The 13,252-nt window shown below is 39.4% G+C and overlaps 1 protein-coding gene across 2 annotated transcripts in view; it reads right to left on the bottom strand.

Annotated features, from left to right (window-relative positions):
- Positions 1-13,252, bottom strand: part of rab6ba (RAB6B, member RAS oncogene family a) — a 50,384-nt gene that overhangs the window by 18,984 nt on the left and 18,148 nt on the right. For both annotated transcript variants that reach the window (XM_034582890.1, XM_034582891.1), the window contains exons 2-3: positions 7,364-7,422; positions 61-114 (exon numbers count right to left, since the gene is read on the bottom strand). In XM_034582890.1, coding sequence (XP_034438781.1) covers positions 61-114; positions 7,364-7,422 — 113 coding nt within the window. The remainder of the gene's footprint in view (positions 1-60; positions 115-7,363; positions 7,423-13,252) is intronic.

Here is a 13,252-nt window from a genome sequence, read left to right as displayed (position 1 = left end):
TTATTGCAGTGATGACACACACACATATTTGTCATGAGGTGGTACAGCTGAGGTTCTTACCGTTCGATCTTCCAAGTACATGGTTTTCGATAGGAAGTCAATTCCAATTGTGGCCTGGTTTAGAGAGAGAAGATAATAATGGATCAGTATCACTGTAAACACCACGTGAGGCAAACAATTATATACAAGGAGGACAGGTTACTGTAAGATCAGGCTACAGTTCATTGCCATCTCTTATGTGTGGGGGTAATAAATATCATAAAATGAATGCAACACAATGGAACCCAGCGCAACAACATTAGTGAAGCCTAATGTGAACTGTTGATTGAACTCTGTGCTTATATATGTTGAACTAGAAAGAGTGTGTGGGTGTATTATTTAATCACAAATAATACAGGAAAATACACATCAATCATGGAAAGATCTAATATATCAAAGAGCAATAATACACAAGACTAAAGACCTATATTGTTTAAATATGTAGTTGTAGTTGTGTGTTTGGTTGGCTTTTTACACTGAAATCATTTGCTTAAAATCATGGCTTGTACCGTTCCACATTATCTGTTTATTATATGATCATTTCCTTATTGTGTCACAAGGCAGACAGCAATGTGTTCCGTCTTTTAAGGATGTTTACTTTCTGCTGACAAGCCCACAGCTTTTACTGCCATGATATCAGAAGAAGTTGGAATGGGAGACTTTCAATGACAGCTGGCTAAGGCAGATGTGGTTTGTGACCCTTTCATGTGGTCATGTGGTGCATTCAGATATTTGGTGTGTGTGTGTGTGTGTGTGTGTGTGTGTGTGTGTAGGAGGATGACACAGCTTGTGTAGGAGTGACCTGGGCTTGTGCTCCACTCCCCAGCTGTATAATTACACCTATGTGACCCCTGCTTGCAGACTCCAGCACTACCCAGCTGGATCCCACACTGATAGGTCTGCCGGGCTGACAGGTTACGACCTGTCTGTAGACTACAGGCCTCCCACTACCACTCATTCTAAAACCTTTCAGAGAATTACTTGTACCGAGACACATTTTATATGTTTGCACCAGTTTTTTCTTTTGCAAAATGGTGTACGTGTTTTTTTGTCTATATTAAGCAGTCCAGCAGGGTGTCCACTGCCCACAGAGCTGGGCATCAGCAACTTGATCACGCACTCGTTTCCTTGGCGATGACAGCTTCCACAGTGGACTAACATAGAAAGGTCTGGCATGAAGACAGGATGTCATTTATACTCTTCCATTCCACTCAGTCAGATCAAGCATAGAGGAGCTGTAAATACATGCTCAAATAAATCACATTATAGTGCTGCACATGAGATTATAGTATTAGAAATAAAAATGTACTTTGCACTTGTATCAGCCTGAAAACGGACAGGTAGATTAAGTGAGGTTCTAAAGTAAATCCGAGAAGTTATTCTGGCTGAATTTGCTGTAAAAGTATTTAACTTGGCTGACTTTACTGGAAAAAAAAGAAAATCACTGTGTGCTTAAAATTGACACACAACAAGAGCCCATAAAATAACGGTAACATTAAACAAATGTGTGTCAGCTGAGAAAGCATTAAAACCAGCTGATTTACAGTTGGATTATTGATACAAAATCATGAAAGATGTTAAAAGCATAGAGATGTTGCAGGAGACTAAGCTTGGGGCGGACGTGCTGTGGGCTCTCGCTCTCTTTCTCTCTCGCCACAGTTTTAAATATAGAATCCTGCACAGACAGCTATACATGAACAAATTAGATCAGCAGAAATTATTAATGTTTCTTTTCAATTTTTAACCAGCACACATCGTCAAAGGACAGACTGTGACTCTCATTCTTCCAGTGACAAGGGCAAAGAAAGCTTTGAGACATATTTGAGGTTTTTTTACTGATTTTACATTTCAAATGTATTTTAACTTGAATGTAGCTGTTTTGAGGTGTTTATTCATGTATAAAGTTATCATTAAATAAGTTGTTTTTTAATTTCTAATGTGTGAAGACATCAGTTTTACACTCAAAACGACACTGAAGCTATCAGGAAAACATGCAGAAAACCCCCCACAATAACCTTGATAGGTAATTGAAATGTACATTAAGAAAGGAACAATGTAAGATGAGCAAAACTAGTATTATCAACCACCCATTTTAACCAACCAACTGGATTTAAAAATAGTTATTTGTATTAGTTCATTCATATGGGAACACATCGATTTACCAGTTACAACCTACAGTACGTGTAAATACATACAATGATGACAAAAACAAAGCAAGATAATTAGAGACAGTATTTGGGAGGCTGCTTGTGAGAAGTAACACTATTACTGGGATTCACAGATGGTAAGGTATGTCGAGGAAAACTCTTGATATGGCCCCAGAAGTTACATTTAACAAACACATCATGTTTATTAACCTTTAGACTTTAAATATATTTTACTATTACCCCATGAGCCCAAACAAACAATATTAACCAGGCAATTCAGAAATGATGTTGTGGAATGATTTAAGAAAAAAGTTTAAGCTGCTGATGCTCCACTGTGTTCACCAGCTAGTGACTAACTGTCAGTCTGCCATCAGGTATTGGGAAGGTAGCAGACAGTGGGTTTTTAGAGCTACTCCAGTATAAACGTATGATAACAGTGGGACGGCTGGGTGATGAATCTCTGTGGGTTTGTCGCCACGAGCAACTTCTTGATCCTTTGGCAGATGCGTTTGTCCGAAAGAACAAACTATGAATTACAATCAAGCTAGCGTAGCTCAAGGAGGAATCTTCTAGGAAAAAAAATGAATCCGCCTTTCTAGGCTAACAGCTGCTAATCTTCAATGTGCTAGTAGTGCACAATACTGTTTTAACACATTCCTTCAATAACCACCATTACAATTTTGCAACAGTAGCCCTTCGATCAGTTTTGACCAGAGGGGGGTCGGCTCCATTGCCCTTTTGATTACGTGTGAGTTCAGTGTTTACACTGACTCAAGTCACCAACCTCACAAGATTTCCTATTTCAGTAATGGAAACCCGATGAGATCATAAAACATAACGCAGGATAATTCATGGAGCACACGCAAAATGTTCATCTTGATATCAAATGTAACTTAAATAATGAACACATGCCTTTATCTTGTAATGTTTTTGACTATTTTTCCATTGGGGTATTTCAGCTTTCATGTAAGTAGTGAGCAGGAATATTTCTTCCACCACCACTGCTCCCACTAGGACTTTCAAGGTCCTCCATCTGGCAGGGACGCCGTTAAACCAACAGACCTTGAGGCACAGCGAGCATACTGGCGTTTGCTCACAGTTTGTGAACACACCAAATCTGATTAATTTGAAGTCAATCGCCAGCGCAACAAGAAATAGATCAGAGTATGATCACGCCTCCTCCCTCAGACAGCCGGCAGTTATAGAACGCTGGATTTGTAACCAATGTAATGGGGAGTGTCAGTGCATTCATAATTAGTCTATTTAACTCACATTATTCGTCTCACAAAGCAGTATGGGTAGATTTATTTACCCTAATACAACAATCATTCACGATTAAACTAATTTCCAACCCTTGTGCAGATTGGGTCACTGAAACAATTAAAGGGGACATATCATGAAAATTCCACTTTGTTAGTGCTTCTACACGTTAATTTGGGTATCTGGCATGTCTACCAACCCCAAAACTCTGGAAAAAAAACACTCGCGCGTTTTGATATTGCGAGTGATATTTCATATATTTGGTAAATCACATTCACCAGTAGCTAAACTAAATATCTGAGTCTTTTGGTAGAGCAGACAGATGCAGTCACAGCCTGGTGGCCAGGCCTGACTGACAGCCCCACCACAGCTGACAGAAGCACTCAGCCTCTGGAGGCCTCTGATCCCTTTAGCATGTGCTGCCAGGCAGAGAGGCCGCCTGCCTGTGTCTCCTTCGGCTGGGTGGCTGCTTGATGGGAGTCTGCTGCTTTAGTGGCAGCAAACCAGGCTGGCCTCGCTCGCATCCTCCTGCTGACTAAAGCCACCAGCAGGCTCCCCTTCATCTTTCTGATGAACCTCTGCTTCTAAATACACTGCTTGTCTTCCTTCGCAGGAGTGAACTGCTCAGATCTGAAAGCTGGACTTAGATGAAAACAGAACAATATGATACGTAAGCCTGAACGACTTCATAAATCCTCTCAAAGACGCATTTCCCGTGAAGACTCACATTCATAACATCCTTCCACCCTCGCTGGGCAAATCCAGCCTCCCCCTCTGAGCAGCAGCGTTACCACACAGACCGAGCTAATGCACGCAGCATTTTAATTAATTCTCAAAGGTCTCAGGAGTTGAGCTAGAAAAAGACTGCAACGTCATTTGCAGCCCTACCTGTCACTGATAAGACCCAGAGAAGATGGGCACAGCAGGCACACACACACACACACACACACACACACACACACACACACACACACACACACACACACACACACACACACACACACACACACACAGGAGAGACTGCGCTCTGGCAAGAAAGTAGAGAATATGGCACCTATCAAAAAATCATGATCCACAAGGTGACTGTAAGTAGGGATTGAGGAGGCTATATTGTGGACTCGGAGTTAAATTGAGGCTTCAAATTATTTTGTTTTACCCACAAACAAAATAACCATCTGATTTTCATTTTACTCCCTGGCTGCTGTAATCATTTGAGGTACAGGCCATTACAATAGTGTGGGGCAGTGACTGACATTAAACAGCATATGTGGATATTATTCAATAAGCAGATGCTATCTTTCTGGCATCTGTCTGCCAAAGATGCTGCCTGCCCACTTATAATGGGAGGACAGGGCCTCACCACTATGAGGCCAGTGCAGACGGCCATTTGTCTGGTAAACCATGTTCCCGAAATGCTCCACAGAATGGCTGCACTTAGTGCTGTCTTTGATGGCTGCCAGATTTCACAGCTGTAATTTACCCAACTGCATTCAGGTTGGGAGTGAGAGCAGTGGCCTTGGAGCGAGACACACGAGATAGACAGGCAACAGCAGAAGGCCACGTTCACTCCAGCTAATGGTAGTTGCTAGTGTGCAATTTCTGAAAATGATGCAGGAAATGATCATGTCACATTTAGGTCTCATTTATAAATGTAGAAATATCGCGAATACTGGACTGAAATATAGCAGTGGTTTGTCTGACACTGTGGGCCCCCCCTCAGATAAAAGTTGGCAATGTACACACATGGGGGCGTAGAGACAACTATCCCTGGATTATCAAGTTATCAGGAGCATCTTTTTAAAAAGTGTTGAATTAATCCACTGATTTATGACCATTTATCCACAATGGATATTGTCAATAATGATATTCTAGGAAAGGGTCAAATTGAACCTGAATTATGGTAATAGCTCTGTTTAGAATTGACTAAGTCATATATGAAAATGTCCAGACTTGGGTATTTTAAGCATGATGCGTGGGTCACAGCCAGTTCTGTATCTGGAACCGTTAGTGAGCAGACCAAAACTACAATAACCTTGGCCTCATGCCTCGTCACTCTGCTTCCCACCTTCAACTCTCCCATGCCCCCTTGCGAAGTCTCAACTTACATGGGAAAAACCTCTGAAGAAGAGTAATGAATTCAAAACAATTCTCATTTCATAATTTGTTTCCAGAAATTGTTTAATGGAACTTGAAAAAAAGGAGACACCTCTTCACTCTATTAGCTGCCAAACATTTAGTAAACAAGAGTCCACGAATTTCCATATCCACCAGTTAGATTCTGATAGGTCAAGATATTGAGTGAACAGCCGACCCTGCCCAAATATGAAGCTGTTCAACAGCAACTTGTGAGGGTGATACGTAGAAAAAACATAATGGAGATTCAAGAATATTAGTCAATGTGAGATCTGTGGCTCTGTAGTCTTACATGACTTATGAATATAGGGACATAAGACGAAGGAGCAGCAACTGTGAAGCACTGCATCACAGCGGTAACAGAGAAAATTTAATCCACACACAATGTTCCTTCCAAATCTCATTACAACACAGCCCAGTACTTACTGTGTGAACACTGAACAAAGGAGACGTGTTGGCAGGATGTAGTGAGGCCAATGAAAATAGGTCTTTGTAGAAACACTGTTAATATAATAAGAACTAACTGAATAAAAGCTGAATCATATTTCTAACAACGTCCATCAAGTTCAATAAGGTCTTAAAAAGAAAACTTAAACTGAGAGTTATTAAATGCAAACATGAATGTTGATGCAGTATTCAATTCAAACACTTTGATGTGATATTTGTTTTAAAATATTACAAGGATGAATTTGTTGTATCAGCTGTTTTTAAATCCAGTTAAGGACTTTGTGCATTTAAAGATTTTCTAGATAGTTGACTAGTGATTGACTAAAATTGCCCCATTAAACTGAGGAGCCACGTTAGATGGTAAAGATTAGTAATTGCAAAAGTTATTGCAAAATCTTTTATCTTTTATTCAAATATTTGATTGTAAATGTTTGATACTGCAGTAATCGTGGAGTGTGATATAATGACACAGCTAATGTTGAGGTAATCTTGAGGGATGTTGTGTTATTTAAGATCTTGTGTATTTATTGAATATGATGCAAATTGTACCACTGAATGATAAATAATTCTCAGAATCAAATTAAGTTGTATTTCTTACCTGAAGTTTAGCAAAACAAAAGTTAGGTTTGGTTCACCTCTTCTTGTTATGTGCTGTTGGGATTACAGTGTTTCCAAAGATAATCTTTTTACGTTTTTTCCCAAATTACACAGGCTCATAACACTGTGCATATACACTCCCTGGATACAGAGCCCGGGTGAACTGAAAGACACACATTTACACACTCTACACAATATGAGAAGGAGGGTAGAATAGCTTTGTGAGATTTATTTTTTATTCATTTTTATTACTACAGAACTTTTTGCTTATAAAGCAATAATGCCACAGGTTATATTTAAGGGTCCTTTGCGTGTCTGCAGATGCTTGCAAAGAGCACTGCTGCAGCTGCATAAGCAATATTCTGTTTTTAGGATGATGAGTGCGATTCAGCTGCTTTGGAGTACCGGCTTAGAAACAGGGATCGCCTGAGGGCTCACTGTGCTCCTGATGTGGTTCAGTTCAGACGTGTCTGTTTTAATCTCCATGTTGCCTTTAACTGCCTTGTTTCACACACACACACACACACACACACACACACACACACACACACACACACACACACACTATGTTTGTTGTGCATTTATCTCCTTTATTATTATGAGCCTTATTTGTGTTGGTTGATTTATTTATTTTTATTTATTTATTTATTTTATGTATGAAAAATGAAAGGCATACAGTACACTGCAGTGTGTCATACTGGTCACTAGAAACTTCGCTATGTGCCTGCAGTAGCACTTACCTGATATGTGTTGTCAAAGCTGTCATACATGAACCGCGTGATCAGAGACGTCTTTCCAACTGCAAGACAGGAAAAAAGACAGAATGTAACAAATGAGAGACAAGAGGCCTTGTCTTCCTGCATGCAGACTCTCAATAGACGCACCAGCGGGATTGGTGGTTATAGTTTCTGCAACGGCTGTCACTGCTCCCCATGGAGCTCATTAGTGTGTATGGGGGTGACCAGGGGTCAGCAGTAGCATCAGCTTCAGATGTAATTACTGAGCTGCCGCTGGAGTAAACATTACGTTTCCCAAAACACTTTCATGTCCCATTTAACACATTATGTGCAGAGAATTCAGAGCGAAGATATAAAGAACAGCACAATTGAAAATGTGAGGGAAAACTTGACCTCTCCATTTGAAGGACTGTCATCTTAGAGTTGTCAACAGGCTTACTGACATTTATAGTTCATCCTACCTTTGTCAAAACAAGACGCTAGGCCAATAGACTGATTAATCAGGTTTAACTAAATGACGACAAAACCAATGATCTCATCTTCTTACTAGTGGTGTTGTGGTCTTACATGGAAATAAACAGTTTTGGTTAATTCACAAGGGATTTCTGTGTTTATGTTTCTAACCATGCTTTTCTCACTGTTCGAGGTGGATGAGGCTCCATTGGAAAAAACGTAATGACATCATCCACTTCTGTAAACCTATCACAGTGGAGCAACGATTATTAAAAGAACTAAAATGTATTAACTGTTGTTGGTAGGGATGTTAAGTGAACTGATACTCAGGTACCAGCTCAATGCCAAAATCCTGAGAGTATTCCATTTTCTAAAGAGGAACCAAAGGTACAAGATTGATTTGGGCAGCATAATAAACCTAAGTGTTCCAGTCAAACTCAAAGAGAAGAAGAAGAAGAAGAAGGCAGGCACAGTAAACACTAACAACAACATGTTGAATGTTGATGCTAAGTGCGGGTGGAGCAACAGGTCCAATGCAATTTGTTGAGATACAAGAGAAACAGTCAAGGACTGGCACATGGAGATTTTTAGGATTTTGTATTTAATGCAGATTATTAGGCACCATTGATAGGCAATCCAAAGCCAGCATGCAAATGGAACCACTGAGCATTTTGAACAAAAGGAGGAAGCACTTCAAATATATCTAAGTACCTCAAAGACATACAGATCAACACAAATTTTCATTTCCTGAAATATTAGGGTTCGGTTTATCCGTTGTAGCAGCTCTCCTCACATAACATTCACAAATGCTAACATTACTTTGTTTAGGCTAATGTAGCTAATAACGTCAACTGGGTTCTCACAACATTAGTAGGCTGCTGCCATTAGCATCCAGTCAATAAACACTGACTTTTTGAAATGAATAATTGCACAGCTTTTGTATTTTTTCGTTTCTTTTGAGTGGTAAACTCTTGATGAAACTGTTTAATTATTGATTTATACAAATGTTAACCTTTTAGTTTTGAATATCTAACATTGTGGCGTAGTAGGGTTTGAAATCAGGTTTTCAGGGGGTTTGTTTTTTGCTTGTGTTTGTCTTTTTATGTACAAGATAATCCACATCACGTGTCTAAACACGGCACCTGTATAACTGTAAAGTTATATCATATTGAAAGAGTTGCAGCCTGGTTTAATTAGTGAAAAGAATCAACAGTCCATGCTCATATAGACACGTTTCCAGAAACAATTTAGAGTATTGTTTAGCCCCAACAATATTGATTACCATAACCAATGCCTATGCTTAAAAAAAAAAACACTGAAAAATGTGTTACTGTTCAAACAATGTTGTTATAGCGGATACTTAATGAGAAGATAACAAGTAATTTACATGCGGAATGAGCTAAACTTAAAAAAGGACATGAAAGTGTTTACAGAAAAAGCATGCACCAACTAATGAGTTACAAAAGTGCAGTGTTACCCTGGAGAAAAGAAACAATTGTAGTTTTTGGTTCCTTCATTTTTGCTTTTGAACTGGTAGCTACAATTTTAGATCCTGTAAATGTATCAAGCCATTAGAGCTGATGCTTTTCTCTTTGGAAAAAATGATACTCAGATGCCAGGAATCATTATGGAGGCGTGTTACGCTATGTGACTGACAAATGACTGGAAAACAGCCACCTAATTTCATATCCATTCAATAATCAATTCATCATTTTAGAAGCATGAGCCATATTATACCAGAATTAATCACTTATAGAGAAGAAGACTGGTTAGACATGGTTGACTTGGTTGATAGATGTGTGAATGTTTTTCAGATGTATTTTTTGCCTAGTGATTTTATTAATGAGGGGGATTGAAGCAAAGCAAATGGGGAGGCCAGCAAGAATCAATCACATCCTCTTTTATATCCATTTAGCAGCAGTGCAGATGCTTGGCTGAGAGCTGGTCTCTTATATCCATCTAACTGCAGTGGAGCACATCCAAAGTGCTACAGTCCAATCAGTCGACACTGGACAGACTCCGTATTTTGCTGACTGCCACATTTGATTTTATTGACGGTAGACTAATAGATCTAAACCTCAGTCCAACGTGCAGATCTTTTTGTGCTGCTGCCATTACAGGTTTGTTGTTTTTACATATCTGTGAAATTTTACTTCATTATTCATGTGAAAGAAATGTCGTGCTGTAGGAGCACTAAAGATCTGAGACTCACACAGTAAATATAATCCGTCTTAAATTCACAGTTCATCAATGGGCACCCAGTTGAAATTGTTTACATGGAGAGTTTTAATTAGGCAGAGTAATTTCATGTATCTGTGCCCTCACTTGGTTTCCATATCTGCGAGGCAGGATCTAATACACAGGCACTGATTATGCTAATAACCTCATGCTAATTTATCAATAAATCATCTAGCATACTTATCTCCAGAGGTGCCCTACTTTTTACTGGCATATTCAACGTTTTACTAATGTATTCACTGTCTATTTGTAATCAAAACTCCTTTATGACTTATAATACAAATTTTCTCGAAATAAAAGTAGGACTATGTACTTAAGTAGATACTAAGACTCTACGGTATGAAGTCGTGCATCTTCCGGTCCTGCAATAAACAAATTTGAACAACAATGAAAAACAAATGAATGGATTCAGTCAATAGAAACGCTATAGTGTTTTTACGATTAAACAGGTGCAGGAAGCTACATCTTTGACAAATATAATTTTCACTGTCTATTTTACTTTGAATTGCACACAAAGAAAATAGGCGGGACCCCAACTCCCAAGAGAGAGCAGCAGTGAGGCCACTCTAACATGGGCGCAGAAATAAAAAACTAAATGTTCTGTGACACACACATGCCGCTCATGTATCCAGGGCAGCTTGGGTGTAAGGAATTGATTAAAAACTGTTTATCTGCTCTAATGTAAACTGCTAACATTAGCATGCCTGGATAACCTGTTAGCTACAGTGACCACACTTCTAAGGCATGTAAAGTGAGCAAGTCATTAGCCAACAATGTCACCAGGGCTCAAACTGAAGTTGAGCAAAGAGGTGCTGGGCTCCTATGAAAGCCTAATTGAGATATTTAGAGTGAACTCTAAAACACCGCAATTTTTTCTCATTTTGACTTTGATTTTCAGAACAATCAGGTTCCTATATTTGGAATCAGTGAGGACCCAAACGCAGATGCACACGAGGACTTGATGGCAGTCTTTAATATAACTTACGAATCGTGGCACATGGTACGCATTTTAGTAAGGTGATGAGAATCCACAAAACACTAAAGAAAAAGTGAGGTCCACAAACAAAACTTAAACAGTAACTAACAAGGAAAACATTGGAATTCAACGTAGGAAACTAACAAGAAGAACGGTAGTGTAAAAGACAGAGGTGTTAGTAATCAGGGCGGGGCATGTTGTCACTTCCTGATAGACTGAAAACTGTGGAGGGGAGAGTGTTTGCCATCAGGGCCCCAAGGTTCTGGCATGAATTGCCTGAGGAAGTAAGGATGTCTGATACTGTCCTATTTTAAAGTTTTAAATTTGGAATAACTGGTGACCACGTCTTCAAACGTAAAAGAACAACAGGAAAAAAACATAAAAACGCCTCCATACTACTTCTGTGATGTTATCCAGTTGTCCGGAAGCTCGACATTCAAATTAGACTCAAAACCGCGTCATTTACATAATACTTTTAGCCTAAATGTCCATTGTTATCATCCTGCCTGGAGCGAATGTCGGGGCTTATGGACACTTGGATGACATCACAGAAACAGTATGGAGGCGTTTTATGGTTTTTTTTCCTGTTGTTCTTATACGTTTGAAGAATTGGTCACCAGTTACTTCAAATGTATTGGATTTGGCTGCAACGCTGTTTACCCCTGAAAAGTGTTTTGTGGACTTAAACACTTCACCCACCCCTCCATCGGCATAGGTGTGAGACCATTTTTCAGTAAACTATCCCTGTAAGGTAACATCGCCTCATAAACCTCCTGCAATACCCTACACTTCCATGTGCGCGAGTATGTGACACCGGAGAATAGAGCTCTGTGTAATTGGATCACTGTACGTTACTATGTGGGGTCCGACACCATCGCTTATCGCCAATAACTAAATTAACGTGTCAGTTTGTGTGAAGAGTGACAGAGACGAGCAGACACACACACAAACACACATTATTGCACAAAGCATCATTATAGTTTTTAACTAATTTACAGAGTTAATGTGAACTTTCTAGTAACATTTTATAAGATCTGCGGCAACAATTATTTCAGTTGTTAAATTAGCCATCACATAAAACCAGAAGCCTACTTTTGTCAACTACTCAAATCAACGACCCATTGTTATAGAAATGATCCCAGAGTGTAAAGCTACAGGGCTTAGCAGAGGGTCCACTGTGATAATATGTTAATTATTCAGGTCATTTATCAGGCAAAGTTGCAAAACGCCCCCTGGTTCAAGCGTCTCGAATGTGAAGTTTGCAGCTTTTACCTGTTATATTAGTGTTGATTATAAACACCTCCACATTTTGAACGGTTATAAATCCGAAGACATTGCCTTGTTAACTGTAATGAGCTTTTTTCACAAATTTTTGACATTTTTTAGAGAATAATCAATGAAAACCATCAATAGCTGCAGCCATGCATACTGAAACACAATATTGACTCTACGGTCTCAGGTCCAGTTTCTGTTTTTCACCCTGAATATGTGTCAGACTCAGAATGCCTTCACATCAGTAGTTATGGGAGAGCAGAACATTAGGATGGGGAGTCTGATCCAACATCCTCAGCGCTGACTCATCGTCCTCAACCACTAAAGAAACATGACACAGCATTCTCTGTGCTCTGTCACTGCTATAAGTTTCAAAACTCTGGGAGAAACACCACATCCTATTCTCGTTCTCCAACTCAGTAGTCTTTGGGAGAGTGCAGTATGAAGGGCAAGGTAAGGAAGGTGTACACAGACCAGTTTGGTTTTGCTCGGATGTATGTTCAGAACAGCATAATGACGCGCATTTAAGTACATGATTGAAATGTTATACCAAAGCACTTCAGGGAAACGAGACCTGTCCTTATCCATCCTTCAGTCTCCAAATCTTAAATGGCTGAACAGAGAGTGTAATTAAATTTGTGTCCGTATCCCCAGATATGACTCAGGTCTGTTTTTGTGAATTTAATTATTGGGGTGGAAGCAGGAAGCTTAGTTACATGGCTGCAATAATTTAGTGAATTTTCTGTAAGGCTAAAAAGAAGTGATTAACAAGGCAGATTTTTGATTACATTTCAGAATTAGCTCTGCATCTCTGAGCATTTCCTCTTCATAAGCTTTTCATCCTCTTTGCCGTTAACACTCAGCGCTATTTTAGGGATTATGATGGGATTCAAATGATTAGTAGTTTTAGTCAAACATAAAAGCAAAATCCAAAGCAGCGCTGGAGATATCAC

This window comes from Hippoglossus hippoglossus, chromosome 4 (genome assembly GCF_009819705.1).
Source record: "Hippoglossus hippoglossus isolate fHipHip1 chromosome 4, fHipHip1.pri, whole genome shotgun sequence".
NCBI classification, from domain to species: Eukaryota; Metazoa; Chordata; class Actinopteri; order Pleuronectiformes; family Pleuronectidae; genus Hippoglossus; species Hippoglossus hippoglossus.
This window is presented reverse-complemented; position numbering and strand designations above follow the sequence as displayed.